General features: G+C 38.9%; 1 protein-coding gene across 1 annotated transcript in view; it reads right to left on the bottom strand.

The window, feature by feature from the left end:
- The window catches only part of Vav3 (vav guanine nucleotide exchange factor 3), a 315,752-nt gene that overhangs the window by 37,180 nt on the left and 257,197 nt on the right, over positions 1–21,375 (bottom strand). The window contains exons 20-21 of the mRNA XM_038311226.1: positions 18,842–18,978; positions 931–996 (exon numbers count right to left, since the gene is read on the bottom strand). Coding sequence (XP_038167154.1) covers positions 931–996; positions 18,842–18,978 — 203 coding nt within the window. The remainder of the gene's footprint in view (positions 1–930; positions 997–18,841; positions 18,979–21,375) is intronic.

The raw sequence follows: 21,375 nt of genomic DNA, 5'->3' as shown, positions 1-21,375 counted from the left end.
TTTGTACTCATGAGAATGAACCTATCTATCATAACAAATAGAACAGCAAATCCTTTTTTTAAAATTCTCTTTCCTTTTCAAAAATAATTAAGCTTGGATAAATGGTATAAGATTACATCCTTAAATTAAAGGTGACAGATATTACACTTGCAATATCAAAAAGAATATGCAGTTGAGAAATACAAAATATAACAAGAAAGTTTACTTCAGAATTTTGAGGACATTTTCCCCTCAAGTAATCATATGCATTGTGTTAGTGAAGAAATTTCATTACTTTGCATTCACAAACTTTAAGATTATGGGGAAAATTATGACGTTAAAATAACTCCACCCCATACAGAAATGAATCAACAACACACAGCATGAGAAAATGCATTTACATGATATTCACCCATATTTTTGAATAATAGTCATTCATTTCCCTTTTATCCAGAAAATTTCATTATAATATTAAATAAATGGAAAGGACATTCTGAAGCATAGACAGTGTAGTCCGAGTCCTGGTTGAAGAATTTGTGAACTTTTTACTCTCTATCGTCCCATTAAAGACACCAGCTACAGTGTAAGTACTTCTTGTAACTCGAGTGACCAGAAATAAGTTAGACTATACTATTGATGCCCAGGGAAAAGAAAACCTTGCCCAGCACTTCCACTCTGTGACCCTGGGTTACTTCTCCTAGGAACCTTTAAATGTCTTTGTAAATTCTGCTATATTCTCATCCTGCATATCTTTTCTTAACATTTGAAATACTTTCTGGCACAGATTAAAGTATTATCTGTGGGGTTATATTCATGCAGGACCTGCCCTATTAAAATACCGATAAAACTATTGAGAACCTAGGCAGTCACTATCCTTTGCACCTTTATGCACAGTTAATCACAGCATCAAAGCCAAATAAGATGAGAAGGAAGTGAACTATGAGAACTTACACAAGGAGATGGTTTGACAGCATCACTTGGGAAAAATCCAACTTCTCCTGAAGCTAAATTTCGTCCCTAAATTGGAAAAAGAAAATACTACTGAGAACAAAATGATAATGCCATGTTGTGGTTTATACAGTGTTGTCCAACTTGGGATCTTCAGGTTATTTACATATTGTATATAGGACTCAGCATTAACTACTCATGGGCCTGGAAGAGGAAGCAAAGGCAGATACATTTTCCATCACTGTTGAATTTTCCATGTGGTTTCAGGTTATGGTTATAAAACAATCCATGCACTTGTCAACAAACCATTTAACTATGAGACCTTTATATCTCTCAATCCTACATGCAAGGGAAGCCTAATAAGGTTTGACAATTACAAAATTATTACTGCATTTAATATAGTGATATGAGTTTTCATTAATTTTTACAATCGCCTTTTATGGTAGAGTCACTTACTACCCTCAGTTTTGTAGATGAGAGAAGTGAGGTATAGAGAAAGCAGAGGATTTCCCTGCAGTCATAGCGATAACAGATACCAGATGCAGAATTCAAACCCAGGAGTTCTAACTCCAGCGCCATACAACCTCTCTGTGCAAGGATAAGGCTCACCAAAGAGAAGGCTGGAAAACAAAACCAGAATGTTAGCTGGAGCCCCTCTATAATATCTAAATTTTATCGCGGATGATGCTGCTGTGCCAAAGGTATTATGTACTTTTAAACTCAATCAACATGAAAAATTGCTCCTGAATTTGGAGATGAGAATAACACTAGGGAATTGGTACCATGGTACGAGGAGAGAAACTGGAAGAGGAAGCATGGGCGTTAAAGACACTCCCACTTGAGGAACTTGCCTGTGAACTAGATTTGAGCAGACAATACAAGAAGAGTTAAAGACTAGGAGCCAGGTCAGTTATTACTGCAAGAAGCAATCAGATCACTCATTCAAACAGGTAACATTGAATCACACAGAGAAAGATCTGGGTAACATAGAAAGAGAACTGTGACGGGAGACAATGTAGAAAGAGGACAGAAGTAGGTACTAGTGCAATGGGCAAGGAGGAAGACGTCTTTAGGAAGGAAGATTCAGAAACTAGGGAGGGATGACAGGCAGCATGGTAATTAAGACTGGAATGAAGTGCTTCATTCTTTATCTGTATTTACTGAGTATTTGATGAAACTTTAATGGGAGCCTGATACAAAGGAGAAGCAGAGTTTTTTTTTGTAAGAGTAAATGATACCAATATCCTACCATACACCTCTTCAGCACAAAACTGAAATAGAGCCTTTTCATACTTATAGTCTGCTCCTTTTTCAATGCTCATATGACCAGCTCACTCATCTCTTATATAAAGCATTCTTCAAGCTATATATTCACATTAGATCTATCTATGAGGGTTTTATTAACCTTGAAGGAAGACATATATCTGAATTTTATTCTTTTATTCTTATATGAGCATTTTATTCTGGGCCAAACAATCAGTTCATTATCTATTTTATGTCTATTATAAATGCCAGACATAGTGAATAATCTGTTAGGTATTTTCCTATCTGATATTTGTTCTGTGAGTCCATTAACATGTTCAAGGTCAACCTGAAAACATTCCTGTTTCATACTATGTGTCACCTGATATGTCATATGCTATCTTTGTATGCATTTATTCTGCAGGGAATCTTGCATCATGTGATGGAACTTAGGTAAATTTAACATTAAAGGTCTGAGTCTTTTTATGAAATACTTTCTTTGAAAAGGACCTGAGAAAATAGGTCATAAATTGCATATGGTGAAAATAGAGGCAACTTTATGAGCCATTAAACAAATTAAAGCACACAGAGAAAATATTAAATTATAATAATAATAATGCCCTTTTTCTGAAAAGCAGACTGCTTTCTGTAGAAAATATATTAAACTAAAATTATTGATAACTTTCTCTGCTATTCCCGAATATCACAAATACAAATGCATAGTCAGGCACTTACTTACTTGTAACTGACCTTAGGCTTTAACTAGTCCTCGCTTTTCTTCAAAAGACTCTACAGTGGATCATAATGAATTTGAACTACTTTACATTTGCCAGTAGAAATAAACCTATAATCTACCTGTAGGGAGAAACACATTAATGCATGCCAGGATGCCAGAGTGAAGACTGCATTTTTAAAACCACAGACAAGAAAGGCTTAACATGACGGAGGATGTCCTCCAAAAATCTTAATCGTAAATTGCTTGGCTTCTAACTTTGTGAGGAAAGAAAAAGAACAAATTGCTTTAAGAAAAATATGATAACTCTTCCCTGTGGCTCATTTATCCCCCTAATACTCTCCGGATCGGAGCATTAATGCACTTCTGAAAGAGCTCGGGATGATTTGAATCAGATTTGGAAAGCCAAATGTAAAAAGGCTAGATTCATGGTTATTCATGAAAGGTGGGAAATTCTCCCCCATTACAGTGCCCTAAACACTCAGAGCATATGCATGGCAGTGCTGTGTGAGGCTAGCGAGCAGTTTATCTCACGTGGCTAGTCGCCAGAGCAACTTCCACCCTGCCCAGTTATGTCTCCACTATCAGAAATAAATGGCTCGGCCACTACGAGGGGAGAACATAGAACAAGACCATGAATTATTGGAATATAGATGAATAAACATAGGAATTAGTTTATTGGTTGACAGGTAGGTAGCTATTAAGTAGACTGGATGGGTAAACAGAATAGATGGGAACACTTATTTTTTTTTAAATCATTCTGATGAGCTTTGTAAAGACAAGCAATAAAACAAATGGTCCAATAACGGGAGGTGACCAGTTAGAAGAAGACTCTGAAATGGGCGTTTATTAAAAAATGATGCATGGTTACTGCTGTGGCCGTATTGTAAATGCCCCATTCTGTGAGACACATGTCCCTGCTAGTTCTATGCATGCATTTAGAGGGAGTGTCCCAGGAAGGGAGCACCGGGATAGCTTGCTCTGTTTCTTGGTCTGCTATAAAAAGCTGCACAACCACAGGCAAGTCACAGAGGTAAGCAATAATAATGACAGGATCACCCATAAACGCCTCATCAGGTTGTTTTAAGGATGGAGGAATTAATACGTATGGAAGTCTTTTGAAGATGCTGAGTAGTCATTTTCTCTTTCATTCATAATATTGTTTTCCGGTTCTATGGTGGTATGCAAGATATTCATCAGAGTGGCTATAGGAAAGGGCCAGTTCCGGTGCCCTCTCCTCCGCTGCTCAAGGAACAAGCTCGGGACATCTCCTTGGACACCTGAGAACCCCTCTAGAGATCAGTCTCTTGCCAACCCTCAAATGGCTCCCTTAATTAAGATATATACTTCCCTGCTCCAATATCCACTCCTCCTCCATCCCAACTGTCCCATTCCCCCAAGTTCTCCCCATCCTCCCCTTCTCACTTCTCTCTCCCCATCTCTCCTTAACCCCACCCCACCCCCACCCCCAAGCTCTCCATTTTTTGCCTGGAAATCTTGTTTAATTCCAATATCCAGGAGGATAACTACATGTTTTTTGGGGGGATTCACCTTCCTATTTAGCTTCTCTAGGATCATCTGGCGATGGTTGGCGATAGAGACAGAGACCCACATTGGAGCACTGAACTGAGCTCCCAAGGTCCAAATGAGGAGCAGAAGGAGAGAGAACATGAGCAAGGTAGTCAGGGCCGCAAGGGGTGCGCCCACCTACTGTGACCGTGGGGCTGATCTAATTGGAACACATCAAGGCCAGCTGGACTGGGTCTGATGGAGCATGTGATCAAACTGGACTCTCTGAACATGGCTTACATGGAGGGCTGACTGAGAAGCCAAGGACAATAGCACTGGGTTTTGATTCTATTCCATGTACTGGCTTTTTGGGAACCTAGTATGTTTGGATGTTCACCTTCCTAGACCTGGATGGAGGGGGGGAGGACCTTGGATTTCCCACAGGGCAGGGAACCCTGACTGCTCTTTGGACTGAAGAGAGAGGGAAAGGGGGAATGGGGGAAGGGGGAGGGAAGTGGGAGGAGGTGAAAATTTGTAATAATAATAATAATAAAGAAAAAATAATATTGTTTTCCAATTATTCTCAAAATATTCTTTTAAATTTTTACTGCAAATTGACCGGTCACGTTCTATTAAATACAAATGCCTAAATCTATACATAACTCCATCATTCCCCTTGCATCCAGACAAATGGACTGTCACAAATAACATGGACTTTCATTATCACTTCCATTTCAATGGGCAAACTACATTCTGGAGCATCCATTGCCTTACACATAGGACTTCCTTTAAATAAACATAATCATTCCTCATTTCCTACCTCCTAAACAGGAAGGATGGTAGCTATTTTCCTGCCGAAGAACATGGACAGTTGTCAAACACCATTGTGTATAGTTAAGTACTGGATGGTTACAGTGAAGAATCCCAGAGTCTACAAGTACACACACAAAAGAATGAAAGGGAATGAAAGCTACTTACTTTGTAATTTCAGGTTGCATGGGGATAGGATATTTGAACTTGGCTAATGTATGAACTCTAAAAGCTCATGAAGTGAAATGAAGGCTTAAAATCGCCCTTTCTGGCGCTGTTCGCTTCTACATAGGGAGCAATTGGCACTTACAGCTCTGCGTAACTTTGCCAAACTTCATCCTTGGGCCCCTCCTTTGAAATCACACTTGATGTTAGTTTCTATAGGCTGATCATTGGGTCGAGTCATGACAATGTTTGACAAAATCCACAGTTATATTCAATAGATTTTCTAATTCATGTGAAACCGTTTCTCTTTGCTCCATCTCTGGAATTTTGGTTAATTGAAGTGGAAAAAAAAAGTATCGCTTAACATCGAAAGTTGTAAAACATACTAAAGGGAAAAAAACTACTAAAAAAGTCAGAAGCTATGTTGTTCCAATTGTTAGATGTGAGGTAAGTGCAACAGCGGAGTAGTTTCCCTGATATATGTAAGAAATGTCTATAGCCAGGTCTTTGTATTTCTCCAATAAGAAAGGGTGCTCTGGTTACGGTTACTTGTATCGTGAGGTTTTCCTCTCAGCTCTTACTGGGTAAGATGCACAAACTGAAACCCTGACCCATTTCCTCACAGCAGGTTTTTATCCTGGTGAAATAAACAAGAAGCTTCATTGGTGGAAGAAAAATACCAGCAAGCTAAATCCAGCCAGCACATAGGTGAGCCACATTGCAAGCAGTTGCTCAACACAAACCCTGCAAAGAAGGGCAAGGCTCAGCTACATTTTGGATAACATCCCACTTGGAGAAAAGCTGTGTAACCCCACTGGCAAATTATTCCAGGCTCAAAAGGACACAAAGAAATGTTTTTTCTAATCATGGTAAAAAAAACAAGTATGATTTCTTAAAATTCTAGTCAGAGTAAACACAGAGGGAATGCTCTAAGTATTAGCTTTATGTGATCAATGTTCATGAAACATTAGGCATTTTTAAAGGAATTATTTTTCTCCTGGGAGCAGAATCAGCACTTTGAGGAAAAGTCTGATGCTTCACTGTGCACAATGCACTGGGCTAGGCACGTGGGGAATACAAATGGACAGACATGGCCACTTCAAGGATCATTTGATAATGTCATTTTGCCTATTAACTTTTTACCTCTGTTATATTTTCATAGATTTTAATGGGCTTTTACATCACAGCAATCATGAATTAATAGTTTGCTGTGATCGGGGCATCTAGAGCCTGGTGTTCTGTTCCTGCCCATTTGATCATAACTGAGTCACTCAACCATTTTCAGTTCCAGTATTCTCTTCCATAAAGCAGAAAATTAACCCAAGGATTCCCAAGGTTTCCAGTATTAGTCAAATGCTCTATTTAGGTGCCTTCCATGAATGTTATAGTTCCAGTTTGTTATTGTTGTCCCCCATGACAGGATTTGTATTTAAAATTTGTTCATCAGGGATGGTAGGGATCAGTAATTTAACCTGATAGCATTTACTAAGAGAAGTTAAGGATGTTCTCCAATTTTCATTTGGACTCAGTATGAAGTCGTCTATTTACTCAAGCATATGGAATTGGCCTGTTAAGATTTAGATTTGATCACTGAGTCTTCAGGGATTTAAATCATAACTAAAATTCAATAAGTTACAAATTCATAAATCACTTGGTCCAACATCTTAAGGGGATGTACATGTATTCATGCTCTAGTGAACTATGGTGTGCAATCAAAAGCCACCCCAGAAGGCAATTCCAGACTGACAGCCCATAGAACATATGTTTTGTTGACATAGTCTTTCGGTAATTGTGCAAGAATGTAGCTTACATGGTAGTAACATAACAAAAAAAAAGGTTGACAGAATTTCTCAGAACTTTATCCCTAAAAGTCTCTCTGACTTTCTACTATGAAGGGACTAACCATATGAACTTGTACTTAGGTGGTAGCAACCTCCTCAGAGTACAGGATAACTTACACTTTTTCCTGTGCCATATTCAGCAATGCAAGTGGAAATGCAAGGAAGAAAATTAACCAAAAGTGTCCATCTCCAGAGTTAACCATTAGGACCTCACCTACTGTGTCAGGAGCTTGGGCAATTCCCATGATACAGTCTATACACTCGGAAACATTCTTGCAAACCCTGCTTACGATCTACTCAATGAAAGCCAGTTGGCAATTACCCAGGGAAAGTGTTTCTTACAAGCCTTTACTAATGTCTATTATCATCTATAATCATCTCTCCAGGGCCGCCCTGGCTCCATTATAGCCAGATGCTGTCTATTTCTCCTTTCCTGTAATTAGGGACCATGATGATTCTCAGGGTCAAAATCCTCGATATTTGGAGGCAAATACCTGTCAAAATAAAGGTCTGGTGATTATAGGATCTACTGACGAACTAAGAATAGCTTTGTATCTATACACACACACAAGCTCAATTTTGCCTTGATGGCTTCTCATTCTACAGGAGAGCTCAGAGACAGAGTGGAAGCACAGGCAAACTGCGGGCTCTTAACACCGGGCTACCACACTCAACAGGGGTGCTGCGTGATCAGAACTGAGTCTTCGACTCCATAGAGAAATGTTTTCATGGCAAGAATCTGACCTAGGGAAAAATACCTGTCAGTCCCCACAGAGGCCAAGATGCTGACTTCTTATAGCATCTAAGAAATGAGTTGGGTTTGTTTTTGGATTTAGGAATCTGTTTTCTTAACAAAAGAGATCTGGAAATACTTAATTCTGGTAATAACAATTCTTTAATGTTTCTAACTTCCCTCTGACTTGGATACAGATGGGGGACACTTGATCTTTAGATTAAGAGAGAAAACAAAGGGTTTTAGGAAACATTCTGGAGCTCTTAGCAGAGTGTGGACTTCTTATTCCTTTACAGTATCTTACCTAATTGCAGGGAAGGCCATTCCAATACTCTGTCCTCCCTGCACACCTCTCCTCCCTCCTGATCTAAGACTGCCGCAAGTTCTCACTGAGCCAAGTTCTTTCTCCGCAAACTGTTCACTGCACACCACACCACCCTTGAACGTGAATCCTTGAGCTATCCTAGGTCTTCCTCAGCCACCAGCTCCCTGCAAAGTGCTCCTGGTTTCCACCAATGTCGTACTTAAATAAGTCATCCCCTTCAAATTTATAATTTTCACTTTATTGTATAATTATAAGGGAAAAAACAAAAGAAATTTCAGGGGTCAAGTATAGGTATATGGAGGGCAAAATAGTCTCCAAAAGCCCCTATGGTCAGTGCAACTCTTTATAAAAATTAAATGCGATGATTATGAAATTTAGATAAAAAAGTAAAAATTCTAGATAATCATTTTCTTGTACCTGGAAAATTAACCATGTTCTTCTAAACTGTTAATCATCACAGATATACAATTTCTTTCCCTTTCAATTTTTTTTTATGTTTGCTTCCTAAAAACCTCATAAAACCCCCATACGTCATTTAAAAGTCAACACTCCCATTTTATAGTTGAGGAATCTAGGAGTCCACTCTGACAAGATGAATACTTTATGGATCTTTCAAGTGGCATAAAGTATAACTCAGAGGTAAAGATAACGTTGAAATGTATGGGAAACAAATGCCGGGAACAGTCTCTCTGAAGAGTTATTTAGACACATTTTCTTCTAGGCCCTGGAAACAGATAAAAAAAATGATGGTTCTTATTTTCTGTGGAGCTCTATCCAAGTAGACCAGGAGGCAGTGTGGTAGTTGTGTGTTAGAAAACTATTTCTAAATAAGACCCTGGAGAAAATGACCTTAGTATACAGGGTAAATGTCTAATGGTAATGAAGGTTTTAGCTAAGAAAACGAGACAGGGTGATGATGAAGGCAGAGAGTAAACTATCTAAGGATGGGGTTTGACACAGCATGCATCTCGGGAAGAAAGTTTTCCCGGGCAATTCTTCTTTTCATTTCTTTCTTCTCTTAGCTTAACAGGAAGAAAACACATGTTTGGTCAAGCCATGCATGGCCAGTTCACGACTCCTTAATTCTAGGTTCACCGACTCTGGCTTCATGTGAAGTGATTGGTGCATTCCACCTAGGAACTTCTGAACCCCACGACTGATGACTGATTGATCGCCTGACTGATTTTTCAGGCCTCTTCTAGTGAGGCACACGGCAAATAAAAGTCAAATCAAAACAAAAACTTTTCTCAAAAACGGGCATTAAGCAATGATTTTTTACCTCTCAAGTTTTATGCCAACGTAACTGCCTTTGGGAACTCATTGGGCCTAGGTGTTAGAAACAGAAAATGACTCTCTCAATCAAAAAAAAGGGGGGGGGGGTGAAATTGCCACTTGGCTAGCATCCAGTCTTGTGACCAGAAGAACAGAGGAGACCTTGATTCTAATTCTGCTGCTGGTACCTGACAGAAGAGGAGGCAATAAACATTAAAACAACAGCAACAACAAAACCCGCAACTCTCCACAACATGACTTTCTATTTACCCTCTTTGTGGAGTGCTCCATGAACGACTCAGAACACGAGTAAAAAACACTTTCAGTCCTTAAAATAAAGATCATGTAGATGCACGGGTTGTGGCTATGAGGGATCATGGCTATTTTCTACATTATTTAATTTTCTCTGTGGATAAAAATACATATGTTTTGGCACTGATTGCAATTCCATTCTTATAATTGCCTTTTAGTTCCAATTAGCTTGCAAAATTCCCTCAGTAGCCTATTCGGGTATTCATAAATGACAATGCAGCAAATAAAGCCCCATGATCTAGGACACAGGGTCCTCATTGCCTCAAGATCTTTTAAACAAGAAGAAAACACACAGGGAGCACTCACTCTATTGTAATGGAAATTACAGATGGTACATTTGCTTGCGCACCCTCTCCTCCATCCATCCCTTGTCCCTCCCTCCATCTGCTTTCTGAAAATATGATTTGTATATTTTCTATGAAAACACTTCTCCCATGAGAAAGCCACTCCAGCATGAGAGATTCTCTGTCTTCCCATACAATATCACTTAAAAGCAACAGGTTCGCTGTCAGCGGTCAGACAGTGTGAACAGAATTGTTCTGTATGTTCTTAGAAAACAGTCGCGCCTTACACCTGCGCCACAAAATGCAACCCTAAACGGCAATTTCCTACTTGCTATTCATGTCATTTGAAGACAATTTTATATAGCTTTCAAGGAAAAGAAAAGACAAAGAAAGAAAGAAGACGCTGCCAAAACGAATCCCTTAGAAGGAAAGACAGAACACAGTGCATTTTCACAGCTCAATTGACAAGCCATTGTTTGAAAGAAGTTATAATGAGAATGCAGAGAGCCTACTTACTCCAACAGAAATTACTGCGGGGATAATAGCAATGCAGAGGAGACTAATATCTGCTCAAAGAAAGAGAGTCCCTGATACATCCTGGAGGGTAATTTGTATGCTCTGGGCATGGCGTGTGTGGAAAACATGACAGTCTACAATAAACTCTGACTTTCTGAATTAATGAGTGAAGTGACTTGCTTGAAAGAGAAAGCAGCTTAGAAAGCAAAATTTCTTAAAAATGTTCAACTAGACCAAAGCTCGTAACTAGCCCAAAGTCCTTTGAAAGATTCAAATGCAAATTCGTTCGTGGTAAGTGCTTCAAATTTTAATCTACAAGCTAACCTCTGTGTGTGTGTTTTAAAATAAGATTTATGAAAACCTCTTAGCAGAAAAAGAAAAAGAAAAGAAAAACTCAAAATAATGCATCCTCTGTCTTGATGATTTGGACTAGAAACTGGTGGCATTGTTTCTGATCCTTCCAATATGAACCACAGAGTGAATTAAACTCTGTGGGCAATGCTTATGTACTTGAATGGATGACTAAATAGACAGATGGACAGACTGATGGACCTGTCTGGATGGTTGGATACTGTTTAGTGACTGCATTATGATGTCACTGATTTAATTTACAGAGATCATTGTCACCCCACTCAGACTTGCCTGTTTAAGGCATCACATTGGCAGGCAACAGCCAGTAAAACTCAGCAAAGGGATCTCCGACTTCCTAAGTGCTAGCATAGGAAGTGAAAACACTTCACTTGCTTATCTGGTGCTAATTATGCATAATCTCAAACGAAATGGGACAAGGTACAAGAAGAGGTGTGTGAAACTGTATTCTTGAAGCAATTAAAAAAATAGAATCCCTTAGAGGAACACACATATTGAAGGATGCAAACTACAAAGTTTGTGTTTTCTTTGAGCATGAAAATGAACAAGATATGTACATGGAGACCCTGTATACACACCTGCACACACGGAACTTAAAAAAAACTCAACCAAAATATTCTTTATATCTGAGAGCCAATAAGGAGTAAATATGCTAATGTGTTTTTTAAAAATAAAACATGACATTAAACTGGCCAGTTTTCTGCTATGAACCTTCCAAATATCTAATCTGTGAAACAAAAGTTTATTTAATCATGACATCCTCCTTGAGGACTTTGTAGCATCTTTAATCAATTTTTAAAATACAGAAAACAAATGTCATATTCATGTTTGGGGAAGCATATCTTTATTAAATGTTAATAATTTGAAACCATTCCCTTTATTTAGTTTCGACCCTAGCCAAAAATTTGAGTTCATTAAAACACCTTGGGGTTTTGGCAATGTTTAATAGGTTGGTTTTGACTCAATAAGCATATGAAAAGCTGGAGATAATACCATAATTACCATGGAATCATACCAAGTTGATCATCTACTCAGTGGCTCAAATAAGATTTATTTGGGGCTTAATATAAGCCTGGATTCAAACCAAACCCATTGTATCCTAATCTTTAGAAACAGGGTTGTATTCTGGTATTATAATGCACCCCACAGGTGCTTTTAATCAGTGTTATGAACACAGCTCTTGTCTGTCCACCTTATGTGACACCTAAAATTAAGTAACTCAAAGACCTTGTTAAAGTAACTAAAAGACCTTACTCAAGCCATATAGCTATTTGGCCACATGTAAATGACTTCCATCTAAGATGTCTCACTGTGCTACTGTTCCTCCAGCTAAATATCCCTTAAATGACTTATAGGTACTCCTAAGACAAACCTGGCATATGTTATATCTAAGTCAGAAAAGTTAGGTGAATTTTTAAGATGTGTCTGATAGTATAAACCTATTACTAGTTGGTAGGAAGCATGAAAAATTCCTCTAAAATTTTGGGAGACCTAATGTCAAACCAATGAGGGTTCATACTGGAGTGTGAGGAGATCAGAGAAGTTCAGAGCTAGTACTCAGTGCATAAACGCTGTCTGGGATAAATGTGCTTGCCAACTGTTCTCTGTTCTAAGCATTAACCACTCTTCTTCCTAACCATTAGGTCTGCATCCCACTAAGGAACCATGATAGACAAATTTTGTCATTCAGCGTTCCTCCCCATTTATCTTGTGACTCTCTTTGAGTATTTCCAATGCCTTTTTAGCACCACACCAGAGAATTTTCACAATCCAGGCAACTGAAGAGGAAGTGACAATTAATAACAATTTTCTTTTTGTCTAGAAAGAATAGAAGGCAGCACAATTTAGTAAAAAGAGTATGAAGTCAACTGGAACAGAGCGTGAACAGTCCTGCTTTCAAGTATGCTGTAGGAAATGAAGTAAAGAATAAATGTAAATCTGCAAACATTATGAAAAATATTGAAAGCATCGCTTAAACCTACTGTGCTGCAAAAAATAGTGAATACAATTTTAAAAGGAACAATTAAGTTTTATGTATCTATGGCATCAGAAAAATAGGGAGCAGAGAGCTTGCTTAGGAAAACATGATGTGTACAATCCTATCTTCAACAGTGAAATGTCTGTGGGCACACACTGTGCAGGCTTCTAGGAGCCCTGATGAGCCTTCCCCAGGATCTCCACTGTGGTCTCAAGCACACCACTGTTCAGGCACCACTTATGTGCCCCGATAGCTCCAATATTTTGTGCTTACCTTCACTATCTTCTATTGATGTCTCTAGAATGAGAAATTGACTGGCTTTTAGCATCCTCAAGGACGGCTTACCAAGTGAGTTTATTATTAGCACTGCTCAGACAAACCCCACAATATTTTCTGCCTGTGGCTCACTGTTACCTGAGTGTTCTATAGGGAACTCTCTCTCTCTCTCTGGGTATTCAATTAGCATAGTCTCCTTTCCTGTATCTGAGTTCCATGCTTAAAACAATGCAAAGCATCAGAAGTAACACACCAGCTCTGGGTCAGACAGCTCCTGCTTTTCTATTCCCAGGAGGCAGCTGCAACATGCAAAGTCTGATCCCGAAACCACTACAGTGAACAGAAGTCTAAAAAGTTCCTGAGGAGGTGTCTGTGGTTGACAGCTTCCACAAAGTTCCTAACAGGTCCAGTCCCAAGTGTCCATCCTGGGATTCTAGTCACCGCAGGCCCTCAGCTGTTCAGCATCATGTCAATACCACCTAAGGCAGAAGAGCCATCTTACTAACCTAGAACATTTTGAGAACCCACAAGGCATTACTTAGTGTAAATAGACCAGAATACTACCAGGGTTTCATGATACTGAAAAATACAAAAACAAACAAAAACCATTTCAATCAATCAGCATAAGGAATCTTGCAGTGGTAACCATTACATCATAAAGAGTGTTGGGGCAGCATGAGCTCATTCAGTGGTGAGAGGACCTCAGAAGACACGGCACAGCACGAAAGTTAAGGACTTAGACTCAGGGTCAAGAATTTCTAGGTCTTATTCCCAGTTCTGCCCAGTAGCTATGCAACTTTGGGCAGATTACCCAACTGCTCAGTGGCTCTGCCTGCTTATATTTAAAATAAGGACTAAAACAGAACTTCTTTTCTTTCCAGAATGTTCATTACTAATATATGAGTTAATACATGTAAAATGCACTTATAAATCAACCTTGTGTCCAAAACTGTAAATAAACATGAGATGTTTGTACTTCTTTTGGTCACTATTATAAGGATTTTTATAAATGCCAAGTTTTGTCTGACAATTGGGACGGAAGTAAGAAGGTAGACAGGATAAGAAAGCTAATGCAGGTGGGGCTTTTAGTGAGATGCCATAAAGTAGCAGGTATAAGCACAAGAGGATTGTTCCAGTTTCCTTCATGTTGCTGAGATAAATGTAATAAAATTTCCAGTCAAAAGCAACTTTGGAATTTCAGTTTATAATTATAGGTTACAGTCTATCATTGTAGGAAAGTCAACGTGGAAACTTCAAAGAACTAATCATATCACAGTCACACCCAAGAGCAGTGAGAAACCAATATAGGCATGCTCACTTATTTGCTTGTATTGAACAACTTGACTTGTCCACTCTAAGATAGTTCAGGAACCCCTCACTAGGGAATAGTGCTTCCTACAGTGGCTGGGTTTTATATATCAACTGGCTTAATCAAGACAATTCCCTAATGACATACCCACAGGCCAACACACTGTAGACCATCCTTCATGGAAGCTCTCTTCCTAGGTGACTCCATACTGTATAAAGTTGGCAATTAAAGGTAGTCATCATAAGGATGATGAGGGTTACATTAAATAAGAGAGCAATGTGATAAGAAGTCAGACAAGTAGCTAGGCTGCAGCACTAATTCTGTGGTTCATAAACGCCTCTGTTTGGAAAAAGAAACAGGAACACTGTGTGGCCAGAAGATGAACACTGAAAGACATTAATAAATTGTTTAATCATATCTGAATTTTGCAGGATTATGGAAGATGTCTATAGTAAACAAATTCTACAAGTGAGAAATAGAAATTAAAGAAAACCTCAGATGTCATATGACATGATAGTGGCAGGGCAAGTGTCATAGTTTGGGCAGAATTTTACAATGGAGATGAAGAAATACTCTGAATGTGATTTAGAAGCTAATAAAGGAAAAACTGATGACTAAGAGATATACATAAGAAAGTGAGGGGCGCTGGGCAGTGCTGGCGCACGCCTTTAATCCCAGCACTCGGGAGGCAGGGGCAGGCGGATCTCTGAGTTTGAGGCCAGCCTGGTCTACAAGAGCTAGTTCCAGGACAGGCTCTAGAAACTACAGGGAAACCCTGTCTCGAAAAACCAAAAAAAAAAAAAAAAAAAAAAAAAAAAAAAAAAAACCAAAAAAAAAAGTGAGGGGCAAGACAGAATCTACAAAAATGTCAGACTTGAGTGTCGGAGGTAGATAAATTGGGTGTTTGTAGAACCATAAGGATATATAATATTTAAGCAATATAAACAGTTATTTTTTTTACTTAAATGACATTCCACTGCTTATAAATAGAACATGCATGCTTTGTATGCCCACACAGAGTGTTTATCAAGATTTATCATTTTATGGGCCATAAAATAAAGCTTAACTAATTTAAAATGATCAAATCATACAATCTATATTCTCTTGTGAAATGAAATGAAATTAGAAATTAAGAACATACTAAAGATAACTGTTTAATCTGACTCTAACACCATGTAACATATACATAAAGAGAAAATTCACAAGTTGCTATTACCCTGAATACTTTTTATATTTTTATATACCAATTGGGGGCAATCAATATCTTTTAAGCAAAGACATTAAGAATATTTGGAAAATCCCTTAATACCAGTAAATAGTCTCTTTTCTAAAATCCCAGAAAAAATGAAAGCATTCTGAGCCTACTAAAAGTAAGATGAAGTAGACCAGAGCCTAGGGAGGCAGCAGAAGTAGTGTTTAGAACTTGCAGGACTATCTGCCTGTTAGAAAAGGAAAGCAAAATAAAACACACAAATCATAAACAAATGTGTTACCTTAAGAGCCTAAAAACAAAACTCTCAAACTGTTAACTAAACCCAAAGTAAGAGAAGAAAATAAGAATAATTCCAGGAGCAGCAATCAATGGTGGTATGGAGAGAGAGGAGAGAGAGAGAGAGAGAGAGAGAGAGAGAGAGAGAGAGAGAGAGAGAGAGAGAGCGCAAGAAACCATCGCCTACTTATACGTTGAGACCAGTAGACATCATAGATGTCTTGTCAGACTTAACCAACAGAGCATCCAAGGAGAAAAGAATGGAGCTAGAAAGAATAATGGCACGGTGTCACCACTACAGACTCGAGATACTAAATCAATAGTTAATATTATAACCATCAGGCCATTAAATTTAATGACAGATAAAATGTACAGATTCTTATAAAAAAGGCCAGCTATCTTAACTCACTGAAGAAAAATCAGATAAGGGCTGTCAGCTTCTTACTCATAAAGAAATTTACTTTGCACTTTAAATAAAATGTCCTACAGCCCAGGTAACATCACACTCAGTAGTAAAGAACTTGATGCTTTCCCTCGGATCAGAAATACAGCCATGATACACTTATCATCACTTGTACCTAACACCTTACAGATATTATAGCCATTGCCACAAGGTACGAAAAAGAACTTAAAGGCATCTAGACCAGAAAGGATGAAGCAAACAGAGTCGTTAATATAAAACCTCTGATAGGATACGATAAAGAAAACTCTAAGCCTAACTGAGAATGGGGTAGGTACAGGATAGAAACTCAATACAGAGAACAGTAACTGTAGGCTGGAGAGGTGGCCCAGGGGGAAAGAACACTTGTTACACACGCATGTGGACCTGAGCTCAAATACTCCCAACCCGTGTAGCAAGCAGGACACGGTCATGTACACCTGTAACCACAGCACTGTGGGAGGGGGGAGACAAGTGACTCACCAGCTGCTGGCTGAGTGCCAGGTTCACTGAAAGACCCTTTCTCAGGAGACTAAAGCAGCAGGTGATAGAATGGGATACAGGTTGTTTTCCTATGGTCTCCATTAGCATGGAGTGAAAGCCAGAAGAACATCATCAATGAACATGAAACATACCTGAGATGGGTGAATGTGTTTATTACCTTGATCATAGTGGTCTCACCACACAAACACATGTACATCCAAAGTTATCAAATTATACACTTCAAATATGTATGGTTTATCATATACCTCAAAGCTCCTATTTTTCCTAAGTGGCACTATTGATACAAGTTAGGTGTAGACCTTTTAGGGTTCCAGATGGTGAGTAGAACAAGAACAGAGAAGACTGAGCACACACTGCTTCCCCAGTGAGTTCAGCTTTGAGTGGAAGAGACAGAGGGTGAGGGAATGAGGGAACCCAAAAGAACAAACGACACCAAGTGTTGAGTTACATATTTTGAAACACGAGGAAAGTGCACACAGAAACATGCTATAGAAGAGATGCCAGTGGACAAAGTTGAAAATTTAAGACACAATCCCAGAGAACTTAGACAGCAATGAGGACACTAAGAGAGACATACATGGATGGAATCTACATGGGAAGTAGAAAAAGACAAGATATCCTGAGTAAATTGAAAGCATGGGGACCTTGGAGGAGGGTTAAATGGGAGGGGAGAGTCAGGGAAGAAAGCAGAGAAAAATTTAGAGCTCAATAAAAATCAATTTAAAAAAAGAAAGAAAATTTAGGACAGAAAATTCAAACAGAAAGGAGTCTTGAATAAGGGGACCTTGTGGGTACAAACGAAGCTGTTTTGTGTTTAGGTGGAAGGATTTAAGAGTTGAAATATTTAATTTGTTTCTTTTCTCTCTTCCTATTCTGGGAAGGATGGTGAATGAGAGAATAAATACTTGGGGAAAATGTTGGGATTTCGAGAAAGCCATTGAGAGGATGGAGGTGATAAGTGTTAGGTCACTCTGAAGTGACAAGAGAACAGTGAAACCGTTCAAATAAACACTTTCATGTGCACAGTTTCATGTGCACAGTGCAAGTTTGTCCCATGGTCCTTCTCTGCGTCCTTTTCCTTTGGCCATGAACAAATTTCATTCACATGCCACCCTTCCTAATTAATCTCAACCCCTTCCCCATTATCCTCAACTACAGCAGATAGGTAACATGTTCTTCAACTTTATTGGTAAATACTTCTACATATATAGAAAACACAGGCCCTCTTAACAAACCACAACGTTCTGTTAGCCAGCTATATGAAATCTTAACGCTAGACCATGTTTTTCCTCAACAAAAATACCTAAATCAAATCTTCTTAGCAAAGAGAGGTTTTATCACCAGCAAATATCAACAAAATCAATTACTTCTTACACTTCATATATTTCTGAATAATGCCTAGAGGGTCTCTAAAATGTTTCAGGTACCATGTGTGGGTATGAAACAGTCAAACAGGGCCCCGCATGGCCACTGGCAAGTCAGTCAGGTGTCTTCCATGGATTGAACTCTTAATATATGAAAGTTATGCATGCTGGGTCATACCCACAGGTACTAGGTTTGGGAAAACGTTCCAGCCATGTATGAATTTTTAATAAAAATGGTAATTATGACTCACAGCAGTGACACTGTTTTTCTTTAGTGTTAAAACACTCATGGCCAACATGGGGGAAGTTTAATAAATAACCCTACCAATGCATGTAAGGTTTCCGAAGGTGAAGTGTACAATCAGCTTTTAAAGGCAAGAGTTTTATTTTGTATTCAATAGTCAATCACCCTTTAGATCAGAATGGTTATCGTCTGAGTAGTACCTGCCAAAATGCACTGTGTGCATCGCCTCTCAGCAGTTCCACAGTGTCTCCCGCCTGGATATGCAATGGTGGTCCTTCGTGGAGAGCTGGGGGTGGGGTCCCAGTGTAGTTCCTAATGACTTGCATCTTTGGCAAACCTGAAAAAAAAAAAAACAACAACACACTGTTTGCAATGGAAAAGACAATGATGTGTGGAGGGTACAGGTGCGCTGAAGAAAGGAAAAGGAAAGTCCACTATTAGCATTAAAGTGTTCACTTCTGCCAGCTTCAGGGAAACATCCGAAGTACCACAGATGGAATGCTTCTCAACTTCCCCATTGCCTGAGATGGCGTGAGAATAAGACACATGCTTATCCCCCTGGTCCTTTATATACCTTTTCCTTCCCTCACTGCCAGTCTCTTTTCAGTTGAAAAAAAAAATATTTCTCTTTGAGCTGATGCCTGCTTCATAAAAAACATACCACGTTTTGGAAAAGAATCAATTTTTTCATCAGCTCTACCCTTTCTGCCTATTACTTTTCTCTTGGGCACTGGCTGATTCCATCACTAAGGAGGCTCACCCTTTCTATGTATGTATCGCACTGCCCAGTAGAAGGCGCCTATCTTAAGGTTATCTTTGTAATTCAAAAGAAAAAAAAAAGGTGATGGATGTGTGACTGCAATTCTTGAGACATTTATATGGAGAAAGTCTCTGGGCTCAAATTTAGGCTTGCAAAACAGACCCAACAAATGGAACATGTCTAAGCCAATAGCATCAGCGATATTAAAAACACAGATCCATCCCTGTCTTGCATTTCCTTCCATGTGCAATGAGGGCCTTGGTTCAATATTTCATTTCAGAGAGCAGGCAGCTTCAATTATACAGGGGGCTAATTGCACCCAATGCTGCCCACAAATGTACAACCTCACAATCACTTTTCATTTACAGATGCTGCTGCTCTCTTCTAATAGAGAAATCATTCATAAACATCACCACCTCATACCATTTGGGGGCATGAACTCTTAATTATTATACTTGAGGAGTGTTTATTCTGATGACTGGGGTGACTCGGTAGAAGCACTGTACTCAGTATATGGAGGACCAGTGACTGTCGTTTGGTTCTGGGTATCCCAGATACTTCTAAAAGGCTACATGGAATGTTCCAGCAAAGAGTTTATAGAGATCTCAAAACCCTTCTCAATTATTATCTACTCCCCACCAAGAACAGGCGAGTTGCTATAAATGAAGCAGAACAAAAGTGTTACTCAATGCATTCTTGTTGTTCCAGTCAGGGAAAAGTAGAGCCTGAAATCTGCTTGCCCTCCATTACAGCTCAGTTGCTATGGCTTTAAAGGTACAATATAAGTTGCTATATCTCCCCTTTGCTTCAGGGCCACAGAACCCCTGGGGGGGATGGTGACTTTAATTCTACTTTAATTTTCCATGGAAAGTTTCCCTCCCAGATATTATAAGGTAGCACCTTAATACAAACAACAGACTTTATTATCTTTTCCCCAAAGCAGCACCCCAAGTGAGTTCTCCAGGGCAAAACACTCATCAGACTTCCTTTCCACACGCTAAACGCCTGGAGTACAGAGAGAGCTTATTTTATACTCTATTAAATTGCTACAACGACACCTCCCATATACAAATCCAATGTGAAAAAATGCAGGACGTTAAAACGGATTTAGTAGAATGTAGAATTCTTAATCTGCAGTCTGGGCTGCATAATCGGTCTTCCCACCTTTAGGCTCTGATTTGCACTTCGTCTGTTCTAATTATAAATCGTCAATGATTGGAAAATATCCAGTTTGGTAAATTCCCTGTGCAGTTTTGATTTTCTACCACTTAAAAAAAATATGCTAAAAGCAAGAAAGACTAGTTTTTAAGCCTAAATAACTTATCTGACCTTAAATAGCAAGGCCATTGGAGAGCTGTGACCTTCACTGTAGCTGTCTATGTGACACCTGATGATAATGTGAGTTCTCTGATTGTCAACATGCCCAAGGTAGATATTCTCAAAAAGAAATGATGAAAAATAAATAGATACTTATAGATATTTAGAGAAAAACATTAACTTTGATGGCAGTTCACTACTTAAGTATATATTAGAGATTATAATATAAAAAACTCCAGGTAGGATGCAAGGCTATGAGAAGTCGGGTTCAGAGTGGTGCTGCCTTGAGTCTATTTATGTAGATTGGACTGCCCTAATACCCATAAAATAATAACATCTAAAATGGAAACGAATACATAGAGAAACATGGACAGACGAAGAAAAATGCTCTAGGTTGCAAAGTAGTTATGAGGAAAGCATGGTGATACTTGTTCCTCATTTATACCAGCTCTTATCTTTTTTAGCTATTACTTTCCTAAGGGCAGCTGATCTAATTGCACACCAACAGAGACAAGTTGCTCAGCCTGTTCCTAAAATAAAAATGTGTTAAATTGGCCAGATGAAGGTTCAGCCATGTCATACTCGAAAGTATGTTGTAACAAGTCTCGATTTAGCTACAAACCAACTGGCAAGTGCAGGGTTCTTCAACCGACATGC

Source organism: Arvicola amphibius, chromosome 14 (genome assembly GCF_903992535.2).
Source record: "Arvicola amphibius chromosome 14, mArvAmp1.2, whole genome shotgun sequence".
NCBI classification, from domain to species: Eukaryota; Metazoa; Chordata; class Mammalia; order Rodentia; family Cricetidae; genus Arvicola; species Arvicola amphibius.
This window is presented reverse-complemented; position numbering and strand designations above follow the sequence as displayed.